At 41.2% G+C, this 20,884-nt stretch overlaps 1 protein-coding gene and 1 non-coding gene across 5 annotated transcripts in view; one reads left to right on the top strand and one right to left on the bottom strand.

The window, feature by feature from the left end:
- Trip11 (thyroid hormone receptor interactor 11) overlaps nt 1–17,621 on the bottom strand; it is a 73,129-nt gene extending 55,508 nt beyond the window's left edge. For 3 of the 4 annotated variants that reach the window (XM_041633147.1, XM_041633149.1, XM_041633148.1), the window contains exons 1-4: nt 17,164–17,621; nt 9,784–9,845; nt 5,035–5,145; nt 1,929–2,207 (exon numbers count right to left, since the gene is read on the bottom strand). In XM_041633147.1, coding sequence (XP_041489081.1) covers nt 1,929–2,207; nt 5,035–5,145; nt 9,784–9,845; nt 17,164–17,302 — 591 coding nt within the window. In that variant the 5' untranslated portion in view covers nt 17,303–17,621. The remainder of the gene's footprint in view (nt 1–1,928; nt 2,208–5,034; nt 5,146–9,783; nt 9,846–17,163) is intronic. The other variant, XM_041633150.1, reaches the window with a different exon arrangement.
- A 2,856-nt stretch (nt 17,622–20,477) lies between these two features.
- Nucleotides 20,478–20,580, top strand: LOC121434500. The gene has a single exon (XR_005972438.1). It is a non-coding gene; the product is annotated as a U6 spliceosomal RNA (small nuclear RNA).
- The last annotated feature ends 304 nt before the right edge of the window (nt 20,581–20,884 follow it).

Here is a 20,884-nt window from a genome sequence, read left to right as displayed (position 1 = left end):
TTTATACATTTAAATCTTTAAATTTTTTAATTGATATCTAGTAATTCTGCATACTTATGAGATATACTGTGGTGTTTCAATTTATGTACATACTATGCTGTAGCACAAATAATAAAAACCCAGAGACAGATATTGGGATTCAACCTGAAGATCAGAAAATCAAAGCAGCCAACCACTAAAGAGGTCTTACCTCTATGAAATCTTCAGACTGAAAGAGAGCGAGTTCCTGTCTCATCTGCCCTATATTCCTCTTTAGTGCTGGGATTAAAGGCATGCACTACCACTGCCTAGCCTCTATGGCTGACTAGTGTGGCTACTGGGATTAAAGTGTGTGCCACCACTGCCTGGTCTCTATGGCTGACTAGTGTGGCTGTTTTGCATCCTGATCTTCAGGCAAGCTTTATGTGTTAAAATGTAAATGAAATATCACTACACCATACAATATTCAAAACAGAGTGGTTAGAATCATCATCTCAAATGTTTATTGTAATGACAGTATCCAAAATCCTCTCTTCTAGCTATTCTGAAATATATATTATTACTTTTATCCATAGTCACCCTAATATACAAAGAACTTCAGAACTAATTTCTGTCATGTATAGGTATTTTTGTATTTGATCAACATCTATCCATTACCTCTCTCCACTACCCAACCAAACCTCTAGTATCCACTCATTTATCTTTATTAACATTTATTATATGACATGTTATACTGAACCAAGCCTGCTATAGAATTGAAAAATATATATAATGGTAAGACTTCAAAGCTCCAGTCAAGGTATCTATCTGGGCCGGTGCACGCCTTTAATCCCAGCACTTGGGAGGCAGAGGCAAGCAGATTTCTGTGAGTTCGAGGCCAGACAAATTCTACAAAGTGAATTCCAGAGCTAAAAAGTGAAACTCTGTCTCAAAAAACTAAGAAAAAATGTCTATCTGAGCAAGTGCAATTGTGTACACCAACAACCTCACTAGGCAAAGAGGCTACGAAAGGAAAATGACAAGTTCATGCCAGCTTGGGCAACATAAGACATTGGGGGGGGGCACAGGAAGTGAGAAGATTTAGGGAGCTTTAAGTTTTCACCTTTAAGATTACCTCTCAGGGTTCAATTAAAGACACCAGGGATAGCTCCAGGGAGGTTAGAGATCTGAGGGTAAAGATCTGAGGGGGAAGAAATCTACTCACGATGGGAATTCTGTACAAGTTTCTTTATTCTCTCTCTTCTTTCTCATTTCTACTAATTCTCCCTTGCTCTCTCTTGCTCTTTCTTCTACACCGTTCTACACTGTCGCTCATTCCCAGTCATATATACTCTTAAAATGAGTAATTCCCCAGCCCTAACAGATACCAGGGCTGGAATTATTTTGTCCCACAGCAAATCATGTAAGAGTTTTCACACACTCACACCACACACACACACACACACAGATCCACGAAGTAGCTAGTTCATATCTGGTGTACTCTTTACTGGAGAAAGTTAAGAAAGGGAATTAGATCATCAGAAAATTCTAGAGGGGAAGGTTAGTGTGCTATGCTACAAGTTAGGTGGTAGATAAAAGGTTACAAGGTTTATTTTCAGTAAAATTATGAATAGGGCACGGATTGTTTAAATCAGCGCACCACTTCTTTTCTCCCAGTATGCACAGAGGTTTCATGGTAACTAGGCAACCTAGGGGAAGCTGATGGCTCTTGATCAGATAGCTGCACCAGATGTTGCAGTGAGACTTACTGCTCTAGGTGGTAGAAACGAAGAAGGGATCCAGGCCTCTAAATTGTTAGTTCTGGTCTTTGCTATTATCAGCCGAATGCTGCATAGAAAACAAATATACCTTTCCTACTTTTGTAGTCAAGAATTTCCGGTTCCAGATGCTCTGCCTAAGCATTTTATATCAACTCATAGTTTTCACAAATTCACCCAAATTTTACCAACCTGAGCAATATGTTTCCAGTGTCCCAGTTCAGATTCAAGTCGTGAAACTTCATTTGATAATCTATTTATTTCTTGTTGTGATGAAATCATATCACCAAAGTCCATGTCGTCTTCACGGAAAGCTGGCACATGAGGACTGATGCCGTAACTGAATGAAGGTGATGCAGCGGCTGCTGGTACCCCACCAGATCCTGAGTGTACAGACTGGGCAGCAGACTGCAGTCTGCGTAATTCATCTTGCAGTGCAATCTGTCTTGCTTTAAGGTGGCTGACTTCTTCCTATATATTTACAATCCATGTTTTAGAGAACTTATATTTATTTAACACTGCTTATTGGCCTTTTTATAGATTCATGTGTGGAAAGGCATGAAGATCCAATAATAGCAATTAAGTGAATCCAGATATTCCACCATACCCTAACCACAAGACTGTTATTTGAAATCTTGAAATTTGAAAGACAAACATAATTCCTATAAACTTAGGATAATGTTCAAATAGTATGAAGATTAGAATTTCACTCATAAGTTAACTAAAGTAATGAATTTCTAAGTGGAACATTAAGTTTGCTATCATCGAAATATAGGTAATTTCTCAGAGCTCTGTTTATCATTATTAGACATGAAGTAAAACAAAAGCTGTGCAATTTATACATTCAAAAGATTTTTTAGGGGAGCTGGAGAGATGGCTCAGAGGTTAAGAGCATTGCCTGCTCTTCCAAAGGTCCTGAGTTCAATTCCTGGCAACTACATGGTGGCTCACAACCATCTGTAAAGAGGTTTGGTGCCCTCTTCTGGCCTGCAGGCATACACGCAGACAGAATATTGTATACATAATAAATAAACAAACAAAAGTTTTCTTAGAACTCTCCTGCCTTAGGTAATTTAGGTAATCCAGAGAAGGGCTCGATTTAGGCCCAAAAGGTCCATGACTGTTCTGCAACACAGGACTGAAAAACTGCTTTGATTTATTAACCCAATCTTTCTAGATAAGATAACACAGTCAACCCATGAGTCTTAGAAAAAAAACGCATTAAAAGAGGCCTTCGCTTTAACTAACCAAGAAGAACCAATGAAAACCTGACCCGATTTAGAAAGATAACAGTAAAAAAAAAAAAAAAAAAAAAAAAAAACCTTCTGAATTTTTAAGCAGAGTTCTAGCTGCAGGCTGCCAATAGCAACTTATAAAGCTAAGTGTGGTGGCCCCTCAGAAGTCAGGGGCTGATGCAGGAGGTATTGCTGTAAGTAAATCTGAGTACATCCAGGGCTATACAGGGTAAATACTGGAGCAGACAGTACTACCTCACAAGACTATATCAAAAAATGAAAGAAAGAAAGAAAGAAAGAAAGAAAGAAAGAAAGAAAGAAAGAGAATAGCAACACACAAACCTTCCACCACCACCCAAATTCAAGCTAGTGATGTAGCTTAGTTGGTAGAGTTGCTTTTCCTCGTAAGCATCAAGTTTGGATTGATCCCCAGCAGTAAATAAAATGGGGCATAGTAGCACATATTGCAATCCCTGCACTCTGGGAGACTGTGACAGGAGGAGGCTCAGAGCAAGTTTGAGGCCAGACTGGACTATAAGAGATCCTCTCTTAAAAATAATTTTAAGAAGAGAGCTAGAATATAGCTCAGCTGTGAAATGCTTGAACATGTGCAAGATGCTGGGTTCAACCCTCAGTACTGAAAAGAAAGATAGGCATATAACCTTAATCTGAATTTGCATCTCTACTTTTTTTTAATCTTTTTTATTTTTGCAGTAACTTATTTTAATATAAAATCATCAACTATCAGATTATGAACTTTAGCTCTGTTTATTTTTATCTTAAAGAATTTTTTTAAATATTTATTTATTTATTATGTATACAACATTCTGCCTCCATGTATGCCTACATACAAGAAGAGGGCGCCAGATCTCATTACAGATGGTTGTGAGCCACCATGTGGTTGCTGGGAACTGAACTCAGGACCTCTGGAAGAACAGCCAGTGCTCTTACCCACTGAGCCATCTCTCCAGCCCCCAGAAGTATATTTTTTATTCTACTTTAACATGTCACCCGAAGAACTAGAAACCAATTCATCTAAATTTTGTATTTTGGTGTATTTTAGTTTTGTTTTGTGGTCCTGGGAACTGAATCCAGGGCCACCCATGCAAGGCAAGTACTCTGCTCAACAAGTGAGCTAGAGTTCCAATCCTCGTTCAAATTCAAAATCCCAGAGATGATTGTGGTAGAAAAGAATAGTTAACAAACTAAAGAGTATCCAAATGATCTGGATAATAAAATAAGAAGTGGTTCAACTTAATGTAAGCGTTCACTGGATTCTACATATATAATAAACACAAAAAAAAATTTACAACAGAAATCAGGGTAATGTTGGTTAAATTATATAATACCTACATATTATCAATTATTTTTTTTTGGTTTTTCGAGACAGGGTTTCTCTGTAGCTTTGGTGCCTGTCCTGGAACTAGCTCTTGTAAACCAGGCTGGCCTCGAACTCACAGAGATCCGCCAGTCTCTGCCTCCCAAGTGCTGGGATTAAAGGCGTGCGCCACCACAGCCCGGCCCATATTATCAATTATTAAGACTTCAAAGAAAAAATAAAATAATGCTAAAACAATCATTTTATTCAAACTAAAAGAAAATAGAAACATTTGTAAAAAAAAATTAAATTGAAAAACATTTAATATATTTTTATGTGGAAAATCAAGTACATGCCAATACAAAATATATTAACATGTACAGTCAAAATGTATTTTTACAAAATATCACTAGCAAAAATCATACTAACTTTAAAGTCAACTTAAAAAAAATATCTAGCATATGCAGGGTCCTGGATTCACTTCTAAGCACTGCATAAGAATTTAAATAAAAGATTTTAAAAACCTAAGAAAACATACATTAAATTCTATTTCATAAATATCAGAAATTATAAGCAACAATTATATAAAAGACTCTTTCAGAAGCTAGAATTTACTCTTCCTGAAAGTGAGCTTATGAAACAAAATAGGAATTTCCCCAATTTTATTAAATTTGGTATTCTTAATACTTTCATGACTATAAGACAGCCATGAAGTAAGAAAGAAGGAATGAGGATGAGCTCTTGCCTCTTTCTGCTGCAGTTGAGTGCGGTAACTCGCAGACTGCTGCTTTATCTGCAGTTCTGATGCTTCGTGCTTTTCCTCTAGGTCAGTGTAAAGCTTTTTAAGTCTTTCATTCTAGAAGCAAAGAGAAGAAAGATTTCAAGTCAAGCATGTTAGCAATTATTACATGCATGCATCATAAAAAAATTACACAAAAATAACATAAAATATCAAAGATCTTAGACTGAATTCTGGCCTTTAATATACACCTTTAAATTAAAATCCTAATTTTAGCCCTATTTTATCTTCAACAAACTCAAAAGCTGGTAAAGTCCCCAAAATATTTATCAGTTTTAAAGAAACAGGGAAAAGCAGAGGTAAGGCTAGGGAGATGACCCGTTGGTGAAGAAAGTGATTGCTATGGCAACTCAGCATCATCTGGTCCTGAGCACGTGGTGCTGTTGTACAGTACCCAAATTTGGTTCCCAGTGAGAACATTAAACATTAGGGCCTTTTTTTCTTTCCACCAAACACTGTAAAACTTATGTTTATGACAAGGAATTCAAAGACTTTTATGCAGATGTTTTAATCCCATACACAACCAGTAAAACCTTGCTTTACACAAAGGCCCTGCTGTGAGTTAAGTGGCTTTCTTTCATTTCCTTTGAGACCAATCTTGAAAGACTGTGAGGTCAGACCCCAGGCGATAGAGAAGACACCCAGTCACCAGCTATTAGAATAAAAACCAAGTTCACGTCCTATCCAGATGTGCTCACTCTTCTGAGCACACCCTCTTGATCAAGAATAAAGTTGTGCTTCTTCAGGTCACTTCCTGGGCACTTTTAAAGTACATTGCCTATTTTGTGTTTGTTTTGAGACAAGGTTTTATTGTCTCATCCTGACTGGCCTGAATCTCAGCCCAAGTGATCTTCTGCTTTAATGTTCTGAGTACAGTTAGGATAACAGGCATGTACCATCAATCACACCCAGCTCTCCATGCTTTCAAAGCCATAAAGGCTGGAAATGGCTCAGCATTTAAGAGCATTGGTGGTTCTTCCTTTCAGATGATCCAGGTTTGATTCCCAGCACCAGCATGGTAGTTCAGAACCATCTATAACTCTGGTCCAGGGATATGATACCACCTTCTTTTCTCCACAGGCACTGTACCCATGTGGTACACAGACATGTGTAAGCAAAATACACACACACATGAAAATTGGAGTATGCTATTATATTAAAATGTCTGGTGAAGTCAGAAGTGGTGGTGCAAACCTTTCGAGCACTGGAAGGCGAGACAGGCATATATCTCTGTGAGTTCAAGGCCCATTTAATTTATAGCAAGTCTGAGAATAGCCAAGGATACAAAGAAAGACCCTGTCTGAAAGAAAGAAAGAAAGAAAGAAAGAAAGAAAGAAAACAAAAAAAAACAAAAACAAAAAAGTTCTTCACTGTCATTTTATTCACACTTCTGAAAAATGATAACATAAAAAAGGTTAGAAGAGTCTACTAGACACAAATAATGAATGCAATAACTAATTCCTTGGCAAAAAGAGGGAAAGGTAGCTAAGGTGAATTCGTACGGTCTGCAATTAAAGACTCCTAACTAGGACTTGAAATAGGTTAGCCAGTGACACAGCAAGACCCTGTGTCTCCAAAAAAACAAAAAGAAAACGAACAAGCAACAACAAACAGAACAAAGGTAGGGAGGTGGATCAGTGGGTACAGCGCTTGCTGCCTAAGTGTGAGGACCAGAGCTCAGAACACCAGGACATGCATGTAAAGCCAGACACATCTATAATCCCACTATTCTTACTTTTTTTAAAAAAGATTTTTTTAATATTTATTTATTTATTATGCATACAATATTCTGTCTGTCTGTATGCCTGCAGGCCAGAAGAGGGCACCAGGCTCCATTACAGATGGTTGTGAGCCACCATGTGGTTGCTGGGAATTGAACTCAGGACCTTTGGAAGAGCAGGCAATGCTCTTAACCTCTGAGCCATCTCTCCAGCCCCTATTCTTACTTTTAGTTGTAAGGTAGATTCAGGAAAATCCGTGGAAGCCTGTGGCCAGGTAGCCTGGCATATGAAGCAGCAAACCACAAGAGACCCTGTCTCAAGGTGAAAGGCAAGGACTAACAACTGAGGCCCTCCATCCCCCATGTGTTGTGGCACACACATAATCTGACCCGCACACACAAAACAATGAAGGAATAAAAAGGAATCCTAAGGAATTCAATCAATACTCACAGGCAAATCTACTTTCCCCTGGAAAGACACTGCCTGTCTTGTAGACTAACACTTGCTACCATCACCTTATTCTTGGGCATCAGTGAGTATTGGACAAGAGATCACAAGATGCTAGACAGACCAAAGCAAAAGCATGGCATAACCACATGTGGGCATGTACATGTGCAGCAAGAACCACTTTATTTACAGTACAACAACAACAGAAACCTTGTCTTCCTCTGGGATTTGAGTAGCATCAAATGAGGAAGTGGCTTACAGGAGGTGAATGTGTCTACCCAAATAAATATTTCTAAACTCTAGAACCTGCTTACCATAGGTGATATGGTCATAAGGGGGATTAAAGGAACTGAAATCTACAGAAGGACAGAAAACTTCTATTTTCTTTCCAGATTCAGCACAAATCAGATATTATTCAAGTAGATTAGTCTTTACTTTCCCCCAAAATACTAGAAAATTCCCTTAGGTTACACGAGCGTGCACCCTCTGCTGCTAACGTTTTGGGTGGGTCTGTACCAGTGAAGGGCTCCTCAAGGATTTTCTAGCTCAGTCTTACTAAGAACTCATGAGCCACTACCACACTCGTGTTCCTTATCAAGTGACTGTGCTCAGGTCTCAAAGTGCCACCACAATGCCATCTTCTACAGGCTCAGTGCTAATGTCCCTCTCTCGCAAGTCCCTCCTCTACTTTCAAATTCCATACCTTACCTTGATATCCTAGACCAGAGTTCAACAAGGCTTGTTAGGAAATACTGTCTTGGCATCTAGATTCAGTGTTGTCTTTTTATAGGCTTAGAATTGAGGGGATCATCCTTACCACAGTCCTCTAAGAACATCTATCACTACAACACTAAGTGTTTTTTGATGTTCTTTTCTTTTTTATATATAAAGATTTATTTATTTATTATATATACAGTGTTCTGGTTGTATGTCTGCCTGCAGGCCAGAAGAGGGCACCATATCTTATTACAGATGGTTGTGAGCCACCATATGGTTGCTGAGAACTGAACTCAGGAGCTCTGAAAGAGCAGCCAGTGCTCTTAACTGCTGAGCCAGTTCTCCAGCCCCTCTTTTGTTGTTCTCATCCCAAGGCTCAATTGTTGAGCTCTGGTAGTCCTTTACAATAGCTCCCACTCTTAAATCCTTTTAATTTCTTTAGGGCTTCCTTCTGAACTTTTTCAAGCTTTTCTCATTCCTACTAAGTATAATATAATGTCCAGAATTAGTCACAACTACATATTGACTCATAAGGAACAAAACAGTAAAGTTAGCTTATTATTCCTATATTCTTACTTCATTGCTCCAAATATTACACTATTATTCTAATGTTAGGAAATGTAAAACTCTAGAATAAACAGAATTCCATTCTTCATATTATATTTAAATACACCACTAACTGATGTGGGATTCCCATCTGTGTGCTGTGAATGTTTTATTACCACTGGTAAATAAAAAAGCAGCTTGGGGCCTATGGCAGTACAGAATAGAGCAAGGCAGGAATTCCAAGTAGAGATAGGGGAGAAAAGTAGGTGGAGTCAGAGGGACACCATGTAGTCTCAGAAAGAGACAGACACCCACCAGAAACTTAGCGGTAAACCACAAAACAATAGAAATGGGTTAATTTAAGATGTAAGAGTTAGTGAGAAATACGCTTAAGCTATTGGCCAAACAGTATTGTAATTAATACAGTTTCTGTGTGGTTATTTTAGGTCTGGGAAGCCAGGAAATGAACAAGCAATCTCCACCTACAACTAGCTAGGTGTGATGGTTCAGGCCTTGTGATGGTTTAAATACAGATATTCTTCCCCCATATGCTCATATATTCGAATGCTTAGTCATCAGGGAGTGGCACTATCTGAAAAGGATTAGGAGGTGTGGCCTTGTTGTAGGAACTGTGTCAACGGGTGTAAGATTTGAGGTTTCAAAAACACACACTGAGTTGTATGTCTCTCTTTCTCTCTGCTTGTAGATTAGGATATTGCTCTCAATTACTTCTCCAGCACCATGCAGGCTATGCTTGCTACCATGCTTCCCATCATGATGATGATAACGGACTAAGCCTCTGAAACTGCAAGATAGCTCCCAATCAAATGCTTTCCTTCATAAGAGGAAATAACTTGGCCAAGATATCTCTTCATAGTAATAGAACATTGACTAAGATAGGCCTATTAGCCCAACATTCATGAGGCTGAGGCAAGACCATCAGTTCAAGGACAGTCTGGGCTACATAGGAAGCCTTAGCAAACAAAATAACAGATAATAAGTACAAACAATGTAGCACATTGCTGGATAATGTCAATGATAAACTTTTACCACAACTATTTCTACATTTGGTAGTTCCTACAGCTGTGGCAAATATAAACATTCTTCACTTCAGGGAGATCTGTAAAAGACAAGACAAAACCCTGTCAACAGGAAAGGCTGAAAGACCAGGCAGTACATTTATAAATTCTGAAAGTTTCAGTAACTTTCAAGGCTTTAAAAGAAAAAAGCCTGAAGTTTGACAGCTGTCTTTAATTGTCCTTACCTCTGATCTTAAGACTGAATGAGTAGCTTCATTTTCCTCTCTCCCAGAACTGGAGAAATCCACTACAAAACAAACAGTATATGCTGAGTGTTTGATGAACACCATGTGAAGTAATAAACAGTTGTCTTTTGGCGGTCGGACTGGTGCTAAGGGACAGTCCTAGGCCTAGTCCACATCAGTCATGTGCCCACCACTGTGCTGTTTCTTAAAGGAAATGCATTTCACTGAGATTAAAGGCATGAGCCGCCACCACCACACTGCAAAAGAGAAGTTTATTTAAAACTTCAAATGTTAGCTGAACTGTGGTGGCACAGACCTTTAGTCCCAGTACTTGGGAGACAGAGGCAGGCAGATCTATGTGAAGTTAAGGCCAGCCTGGTTTACAAAGTGAGATCTAGAACAATCAGGGCTGTTACACAGAGAAATCCTGTATGGAAAAACCAAATAAGTAAATAGATAAACTTCTCATAATTTTAGATGAAACTTATTCAACTGGAGCTTATAGTTTACTTTTACCTTCTAGGCCTAAGACTATAAAATAATTAGTGACCTATAATTAAAACACAAATATAGCCTGAATACTTAGAGTAACACAAACGTAATTTATTAAAAATAGTGATAAGGGACCAAAAAGATGTCTCAATGAATAAACATGCCTGTTCCCAACCCTAATCCCTTGAGCCAATCTACATAAAAAACCAGATGGGGTCCCAGAAATCTGTAATTCAACATTCCTGTGTCAAGACAGGAGAGAAAGAGAAAGAGGGGAGAATTCACAAAAGCCCACTTATACAGTACAAGGGCAGAAACAAGAGACCCTGATTCAGAAACAAGGTGGATGGAGAATTACTCCTAAAAAGTTATCCTCTGTCCTCCGTACACACCAGGGCATGCAAATGCACATACGGGCTCTTTTCTCCCTCTCCCCTCCCTCCTCCTTCCCTCTGTGTGTGGGTCTCTCACCTATGCTCATGCACACATACACAATAAATCTTAAAAACAAAACAGGGATGAATTCACTCTGACTTGTTCTCACTTGAAAGTAGTCAAAGGATGTTGACAGAGGTTTCTGCCCTCCCAGTCCTGCAGCTGTTCAGTCCCAAAGAAACACTCGGAGGCCTACATTAATTACAAACTGGTTGGCCTATTGCTCAGGCTTTTTATTAACTAACTCTTACATTGTACATTAACTCATTATAGTCTGTGTTAGGCACATGGCTTGGTACCTTTTATCAGTGAGGCAGTCTCACTTTGCTTCCTCTGTGTCTGGGTGACAACTGTAGACTCAGCCTTTCCTCTTCCCAGAATTCTCCTGTTCTGGTCACCCCGCCTATACTTCCTGCCTGGATACAGGTCAATCAGCATTTTATTAAACCAATATAAGTGACAAATCTTTACAGGGTACAAGACCATTGTCCCACAGCAATAGGACTGAGAGATACAGCTCAGTTGGTACAATATCTATCTGGTATATGCCAAGTCCGTAGTAAATACTCAGTACCGAAGAATGAATGAATCTGGGGTGGAAGGGAAGTATGTATCTGTAATCCCAAAACGTTAAGAGTCTGTAGTAAAAGGATTTGAGATGGAGGCCAGCCTGCACTATAGAGCAAAATCCTGTTTCAAACAAGTAAGTGGATAAAAATTAAAATAAATAAATTAGTAAACACAGAAAGGGTTCAACAGGGCTGGAGAGATGGCTCAGTGGTTGAGAGCATTGCCTGCTCTTCCAAAGGTCCTGAGTTCAATTCCCAGCAACCACATGGTGGCTCACAACCATCTGTAATGAGATCTGGTGCCCTCTTCTGGCCTTCAGGCATACACAGAGACAGAACATTGTATACATAATAAATAAATATTTTTAAAAAAAAGAAAAAAAAGAAAGGGTTCAACAATGCCAAAAGGGCAGCACTAATTCTGCTGGAAATTGTTACCTACTCAGTTACCATTTTTCCTGTGGCGACTAGTGTTTTCTCATTACTACATCTGAACATTATAAATACACGGCAGAAGGGGTTGGAGAGATGGCTCAGAGGTCACAAGTACTGGCTGCAATTCCAGAAGACCTGGGTTCAATTCCCAAAACCCTCATGGCAGCTCACAACCATCTATAACTCTAGTTCCAGGGGATCTAACATCTTTATACCAAAGCACAAAAAATAAAATTAAATAAATTACTTTAAAAAAAATCAGGGCAGAAGATAGAGCTCTGCAGTAGAGTTATTTGCTTAGTCAAGGTCTTGAGCCTGAGCCTGAGCCTACAATAAAAAGTAAACAAAAGGCCCAGGCTAGAGAGATGGCTCAAAAATTGAGACCACTTTCTTCTCTTCCAGAGGACCTGAGTTCTGTTCCCAGCACTCACAACCACCTATGATTCCAATTCCAGGGGTCCAATACCCTCTTCTGACCTCCAACATACATCTGGCACACACACACACACACATACACAATAAATAAAAATTTTCATTTAGAAGAACACTAACAGCACTTTAAAAAAAAAAAACAACAACAACAAACTAAGCTCCGTGAGTTCGAGGCTAGCTTGGTCTACAGAGTAAGTTCCAGAACAGCCAAGGCTACACAGAGAAACTGTCTTGAAAAACCAAAACCAAACTAAAACAAAACAAAATAAGCCTGGTGGTGGTGGCACATGCCTTTAATCCCAGCACTTGAGATGCAGAGGTAGATGATCTCTGTGTTTGAGTCCAACCAGATCTATGGAGTTCCAGGTCAGCCAGGGCTACAAAGAGAAACTCTGTCTTGAAAACAAGACAAAACAACAACAATAATAATAGACATTATAAACAAAACTTCCCAGAACTACCACTTACAAAAAAAAAAAAAAAGGCAAGTGGCTTATGAATTGGAGTGACACTCTAGCGAAAGTCACCAAGCAGGATTGTATAGTGAGGAGCGGTGGGCTGTGTTCCTGCCACCCAGCTCCCGGTCACCTGGCTAGCTTATGCCACTAAATAACAACACACAAATTGTATTCTTTTAAACACTGCCTGGCCCATTAGGTCTAGCCTCTTACTGGCTAATTCTTACATCTTGACTAACCCATTTCTAATAATCTGTGTGGTTTACCAGGGAAGGATTCTAGTCTACGTCCATCTTGGGCTGGAGCTTCATTGCGTCTGGCCTCACTTCCTTCTACCCAGCATTCTGTTCTGTCTACTCCACCCACCTAAGGGCTGGCCTATCAAATGGGCCAAGGCCGTTTCTTTATTAACCAATGAGAGTAACACATAGACAGATCATCATTTCCTCCATCAGGATTGCTTTTAGATGCAGTCTAAAAAGAATGCCTAATTGTTATTCTCAAGAGGACAAAGTAAAATCCAATTTGTTTAGGAAAGCAGTTGCTAAAAGCAGCAATTGTACCAAAAGAAGGACTTTAAAAATTAAAAGTTTCTGCAGACCACCTTAGCTACCCATGCAACTCACCCTCCCTCAACCAACTTTATAAAAACTCCCCAACATTTCTCTTTTTAGTGCTGGGGATACAACCCAGGGCCTGGTATGCTGTGTTCCCAGCTCCAAGATCATGCCCATTGAGAAGTTTTATGACAGGAAAAACAAGTAAACAACAACGATTCTCTGGCCTTCTCAGTAAGGGAAAACCTGACACTTGTTTTTAGTGCTTGCTATTTGCTGGGCACGGTTCTAGACAACACACATTCATGATTTCATTTAATTCTCTGACTTACAAATGATGTGCTTATTCTTTTTGAACAGAGAAGGAAATTTCCTTTTGGAAATGTATAAATGTGGGCCTGAGTGTATGTGTGCACACTGTGCACATGCAGGAGCCCTTGATGTCCTTAGGTGATGAGATCCCCTGGAACTAGAGTTAAAAGTAGTTGTAAGATGGCACATGAGTGCTGGCTGGAACCAGACCTGGGTCAACAGCAGTAAGTAACCTTAATCACTGAGTCATCTCTGCAGCCCCAGAAACTGCGTCAGACATTAAGAATTTAATAATTTATCAAAGATCCCACAACTTATAGTGTATGGAAAAAGAACTGAACCTATTGCAATCTAATTTAAAAGTTCTCTGTGCTTATCGTACACAAGACCCTTGATTCCAACACCTAGTATCACTGAGGGAAAAAAATCAATAAATAAAACCGCAAACACAGCTAAAAGTCCAAGCTCTCAACCTTGACTACAGAAAATGGCAAAAAAAAAAAGCAACCTTCTAACAGTATAAATATGAATGGTTTTCAAAATATATTAAAGTGCTATTTGGAGGAGTTATTTTCTTGTTCATTTCTGACATAGGGTTGACACTAAATATCTGAATAACTTAATAAACTCGACTCCAAACTAACTTTTTTAAAAGTTTCAACGAATATCAATCAAATCCCATATAATATCAAGGGAAATTTTTCTATTGAACAGCTATAATGAACATACAAAGGAAGATGTCCTATACTTGTAATACATGTAAGGAAAAAAGAAATCCCCTTGCGGTGGTTTTAACGAGAATGGCCCCAAAGGCAATACATTTGAATGTTTGGTTCCTAGGTGGAACAATCTGGGCAGGATGAGGAGGTGTGGCATGGTTGGAGGAGTATGTCACTCCAGGCAGGCTTGGAGGCTTCAAAAGCCCATGGCATTCCCAGCTAGCTCTCCTTCTTTCTGCCTTGTGCTTGTGGATCAGATGTAAGCTCTCAGCTACTACTCCGGCACCATGGCTGCCTACATGCTGCCATGCTCCCTGCCATACTGGCCACAGACTCCACCCATCTGGAACCATGAGTCCTCAAATTAAAGGCTTTCTTTTTATAAGTTGCCTTGGGCATGGTGTTTTGTTACAGCAATAGAAAAGTAAATAAGACATCCCATATGACTAAAACTGAGACTATAAACCAGGCTTGGTGGTATACACCTGTAATCCCAGGCAGATGCAGGCAGATCTGTGAGTTCTGGGCCTGCCAACGCTACAGAATCAAAAATTTTTAAAAAATTAAATAAATAATTAAACTAAAATTCAGACTATATGAAGGCAGGAAAGATGCTATTTGAAATCAACCTTGGGCTATAATGCAAGTGACAAGACAGCCTGGGCTACAGAATAAGACCTTATCTCAAAAATAAATAAATAAATAAAATTTTTTAAAGAGTGGGGGTTTTGTGGTTTTGAGACTACAGGAAGCTCTCTGGTGAGAAAAACGAACTCTTTATCAGGTTGAGGGGTACCTATTGTCCCGCTTAAAGTCAAAGAAATACTGTTATTCCCTAACTGTAACACAGTGAAAATCTAGTCTTTCCCACAGCTATTAGCCTTTTCTGCCTTCAAAGTCCCATGACCTTTCACTGGACACATGAAGACCTTTCATTCTCACTGTCCCAGGCGTGAACCTTCCACTCAAGGGGAGCCCAAGCCATGAGCCTTCCTTCCACTCAAGGGGAGCCCAAGCCATGAGCCTTCCTTCCACTCAAGGGAAGCCCAAGCCATGAGCCTTCCTCCCTTCAAGGAAGTCCAAGCGGTAAAATGACCCAGTTTTCCTTCTAAATTTAAGAACTTTTCCTATCAAAACATTTTACTGTTTCCAGCAAAAACACATGGCTATTAAACCATGATAGAAAAAAAATTGGGGAGTTGGGAGTATAATTCAGTCCAGTGTACTCACAAGTCAGGAGACCCTGAGTTCAATCTCTAGTCATCCTTTCCTATAGATTAAATCAGAACAGTAAGCTGTTCATTTATAAAAAAAATAACACTGGGGCTGGAGAGATGGCTCAGAGGTTAAGAGCACTGGCTGCTCTTCCAGAGTTCCTGAGTTCAATTCCCAGCAACTACAAGGTGGTTCACAACCATCTGTAATGAGGTCTGGTGCCCTCTTCTGGCCTGCAGACATACATGGAGGCTAAACACTGTGTACAAAATAAATAAATAAATCTTTTTTAAAAAAGAAAGAAAACTGTCATAGTGTGGTGGCCTGCGGCTGTAAGGCCAGCAGTGAGAGGCTGAGGCAGGAAGACTGTCACCACTAGGCCAGCCTGAAATGTACAGCAAACATTGACTACAACTTTAAAACCTTTCGATTTTATGAATATGGCTGTTTTGTCTGCACACGTCTGTGCACCGTTTGTGTACGTTGTGCCTGGTGAGTCCCTAAGAAGGTATCGGATCTCCTGGAACTGAATGACATTAAGAGACAGTTGTGAAAAAAAAAAAAGAGACAGTTGTGAGATACTACTGTCTAAGAAGTGCTAAGAATCAAACCTGGGTCCTCTGGGCTAGCAGCCAGCAATCCTAACCTCTGGATTATCTACCCTTCCCCTTGACTAAAACTTTTAAAACCCCTACATACACAAAGCAATGTCAAGAACAGTAATTAACCTAATCACCGACTACAATTCAATTCTAGGTCACCATTCATTAGGACAGTAAGATGATGACTTCAAACATGACTGAAGGAGGCTGGCTAGACGAATCCGTGAGTAAAGGCACTTGCCATGACAGCCTAGAGAACTAAGTTACATGCCCAGAACCCACCTCCACCAGGTTCTCTTCTGACCTCTCCACATGTGGTCACTGTGTCACAGACGCCGGTACACACATCACACACACACAAATAATAATAATAATGATAATAATAATTTTTAAATAATTTTAAGTTTGTGAAGTAGATAAGAATATTCAAAAGGACAAAGTATAAAGTATTTCACTGGTTCTGTCAAAAATATGGGAGAGCCGGGCGGTGGTGGCGCACGCCTTTAATCCCAGCACTCGGGAGGCAGAGGCAGGCGGATCTCTGTGAGTTCGAGGCCAGCCTGGTCTACAAGACCTAGTTCCAGGACAGGAACCAAAAAGCTACGGAGAAACCCTGTCTCGAAAAATCAAAAAAAAAAAAAAATATGGGAGAAATGTGCAATCCAACACAAAAATATTAATTTTAGCTGCAATGTGTCTTCACCATGAGCAAAATCAGAAAATAGTTGAAGAGATAAACAGCCCTATTCACCAGACACCTTGCTAAAGACAGGACAGGGGTCACCTTATGTTTAATTATGAGTATTGAAGAAAAAAAATAAGGAACAGGATCAAAATCAGATCCGCCCCCCAAAAAATAAGGGCATAAGAAATAAGCATGGACAGCCCAATTAAGTCCCTATTCGGCGTAAAAGTAGCATCTCCACTTTACTGAGCTATCCAGGGTTTCCAATAGGGTTGGGGACGGGGGCACCCAGAAGTCTCCACGGGTGGTCCCGCAGACTGGAAAAGCGGCTGTGGAGGGCAAAGGAAAACGTGCGGGGCGACTCCTTAAAAGACCCGTCCGCGTCTGCCGATGGATCGGCAACCAACCCAGAACCAAGAGGACTTTCTCAGGGTCCAGCCGAGCCCTCCCGCCTCGCTCCAGCTGTTACCTGGCACATCCTCCGTGCCCTCCATCAACATATCCTTCGTGAAGTTTGAAATCTGGTCTGTGAGGGACGCCAGGCTGCCCCCTACTTGACCCAGAGACTGGCCCAAGCCGGAGCCGAGGCCCCCGAACCAGGAGGACATCGCTGCGGGTGGAGAGCACGGTGTCCGCTCCAAATGTCCCCGAACGCTCGCGGCTGGTGTGGATCCAGACACCAGAACTCGCAGGACGCGGCACTCCCACCACCGGCCGCGTCAAAGCCGAGGCCCGGCCGGGCGCTTCGCCAAGGGCTCGCCGCAGTGGGCGCCGAACGGGGCCTCTGCCCCTTCCCACGACTTCCCACCCAACGACTGGAGCACTCTTTGTCAACTTTAGTGACTTTCATCAGTTTCCTGGGACAGTCCTGCCAACTCAACGCCGGCCGCCACAACAGCGCCGGCAAAGTGGCAGCGACTGTTGAGATCCTCGGTGACGGGTGGCGTCAAACGGCCGCTGTCTGACGCGTCCTAGGCGCGAAGGACTGTGGGATTGCGGAGGTCCGCCTGTGGGCGGGCAAGACGGTAGTTTCTGCTCAACCAGCCGGAGGTGGAGACGGAAGAGGCGGTGGAAGCCGGGCGCTTTCCACCAGCACAACTATGTTTGTTTGTAGGTGGGAGGCAGCCCTTGGTGGGGGGACGTCTCCTTAATCCTACCTACAGGAGCTGTTGCGTGGCTGCGAGACAATTCGACAGGGTCCTCCCACCACGCGGGGAAGCCCACCCACATTACTCTATTTTCCAGCCTTTGTGAGTCGGCTCCGTGCCAGAGCCTTGGAAACAGCTACAGAGCTGCAAAAGCGGAACGCAATTCAAGAGTCCAAGCAGAAAGCACGTTTTTGTTTTGTTTTTAGTTTTTCGAGACAGGGTTTCTCTGTGTTGCCTTGTCTGTCCTGGAACTCTTAGATCCACCTGCCTCTGCCTGCCTCCTGAGTGCTGGGATTAAAAACTTGTGCCACCACTGTCCAGCCTCGCCCTCCCACCCCCCACCTCGGCCCCGCCAATTACCTTGTACAGAAAGGAACATTAGGAGTATCCCCAGTATGTGGAATCTGATTACTCCTTACCGAATTATCTGTTGCTGGAATCTGAATAATCTCACCAGATATCTATCTACTTGAGTGCCTCCAAGGGGTTTTCAAACTTCCGTGTCCCAGAACAAGGAATTGGACAGGGATGTATGAATAGTAGCAAGGAAGGTGAGAAAATGCATTGAGAAAAAGCACAAACCAAAGAAAAGAAGCAAACCAGAACATTGTCTGTAGTGGTGGGGTTGATGAGCTACATCTTCAACTTGATTTGGTGAAGAATTTTTTTGGTGCTGAGGATTAAGTCCGGAGACTTGTGCACACCATGCATATAGGTTTAGCTACAGTTTCAACCTTTGTTTGAGACAGGAGCTCCTGTAACCCAAGTGGGCTTCAAACTGATGATCTTTCTACTTCCACCTCCTGAGTACTGGAATTACATGTACCATCATGTACAACATTTGGGGGGAGGTAGGGTTTGGGTGTGTGTGTGTGTGTGTGTGTGTGTGTGTGTGTGTGTGTGTGTGTTTGGTCCTAAATAGCTATGGAGCCAGGCCTGGAAGTCGCTCTGTAGACAAGGCTGGCCTCGAATTTACAGAGATCTGCCTGCCTCTGCCTTCCGTGTGCTGGGATTAAAGGTGGGCGCCACCGCCAACCCGGCACAACATTGTTTAAATGTAGCGTGCATCACCGTCACATGACTAACATGTCCATGTTATTCTGGGCACTGGGGATGGAGCAGGATAAGATCTGTGAGTTTATAAAGACTGCATCTGAACCGGAGGGCACAACTAGACAAAATGTAGTGTTAGATAGAAGCTGATGACTGACGTTAGGGGGGAAAGGAAACAGGGGCATGGGATGGTAAATGAGGCACTGGTTATGCAGAGGATGGTTAAGGCCTCAATGATAAGGGAATCTTGGGTAGAAACTTTAAACAAGTGAGGTATACAGATACAGGGGGTCTAGACAGGAAGAGACAACTGAATACAAAGTCTTTTAGACAGGATATCCTGGCCAGCTTTGAGAATTTATAAGAAGGCGAGACAGTCTTGAGCAGAATGGATTGGGAAGATTTGTAATCGAGGGCCTAGAAAGTATGGAGTAGGCAAGTCACAGGGACTGGTAGGCCATTAACAGGACTCTGACTTATGTCCGTGCACGATGACAAGTGAACATGAGCTTGGGACTTAGTTGGGCTCCTGAATGACTGAAATGTTCAGCAACTGTAATTAAGCTCATGTTTTCTGTAGGTTTAAACTCTCCAGAGCTCCGTGTCTGTTGGAACACTGTCCAAGAATGGAACTGTATGAGAATTCTGAGTGTTTGTGAAAAAACAAAACAAGCATCTTGTGACCTCCTTTTCTTCAAAAAACAGAGCATTTTTCTCAGAATGTGCTTTTGTGCCCCTCCCAGATGTGGCGGATACATACAAATGAGATACAAATGAATTTACTGCAGATTAGCCATTACAACTGGCTATTGTTTAGATGCCACTAAGGGAAAAACAGGTTTTTGCCACGTAAGGGTTTCTTTCCCATCACCTCTGACTTGCCCTTGTGATTATACACTTTACCCATGTGACTCCTCTTAACCTTCAGAGTATAAACTGTCTCATTCTCTGAATAAAATTAGCTATCACAGGGCTGGAGAGATGGCTCCATAATTGAGAGCACTCGTTGTCTTCCAGAGGCCCTGAGTTCAATTCCCAGCAATCATATGGTGGCTGCCAATCCATAATGAGATCTGGTGCCCTCTTCTGGTCTGCAGACAGACATACAGGCAGAACGCTGTCTACGTAATAAATAAACCTTTAAAAAAAAAAACAAATAAAATTGGCTATTGTATGAGGCTTTAGTTCACCTCACTTCTCGGCTCCATTCTCTCAGGTCCCCCCACCTCTAGAGAGGTTCATAAATTCACACTGTGCTACAAAATTAACGTAATGAATGAAGAAAATGCGCAGTAAGCTTTTGTACCATTTATTAGTCCAAATGTTACATTCTAAAACAGTGGTTCTCAACCTTCCTAATGCTACAGCCCTTCAATACAATTCCTCATGTTGTGGTGACCCCACAACCATAAAATTATTTCATTCGAGCCAGGCACACGCCTTTAATCCCAGCACTCAGGAGGCAGAGGCAGGCAGATCTTTTTGAGTCTGAGGACAGTGTGGTCTACAGAGTGACTCTTCCAGTACAGCCAGGGCTACAACAGAAACGCTGTCTTGAAAAACAAACAAACAAAAAAAACCCTCACTTTAGCAGCACATATACTAAAACTGGAACAATACAGAGAGGATGAGCATGGTCTCTGCACAAGGATGACACACAAATTCGTGAAGAATTACAAAAAAAAAAAATTGTCAGAGGCCAGGCAGGGTCAGGTGATCTCTATGAGCCCCAGGCCAGCCTGGTCTACATAGTAAGGTCAAAGCCAGCCAGAGTAACATGGTGAGACCCTGTCTCAAAAAATAAAATAAGTATTGGGGAAAAAATAAAATGGTAAGATATTGTCAGATATTAGTCATGATTGAAATTGGGTGGAGTACACAGTTGTTCATTATATTAATCTTGGTTTTTTTTTGGTTTTTTTTTTTTTTTGGTTTTTTTCAGACAGGGTTTCTCTGTGGCTTTGGAGCCTGTCCTGGAACTAGCTCTGT

The sequence above is a fragment of the Microtus oregoni genome, unplaced genomic scaffold (genome assembly GCF_018167655.1).
Source record: "Microtus oregoni isolate MIOR12 unplaced genomic scaffold, Mior012 000043F_ref0000047, whole genome shotgun sequence".
NCBI classification, from domain to species: domain Eukaryota; kingdom Metazoa; phylum Chordata; class Mammalia; order Rodentia; family Cricetidae; genus Microtus; species Microtus oregoni.
Note: the sequence above shows the minus strand (reverse complement) of the source record. Positions and strands in the feature narration are given on the sequence as shown.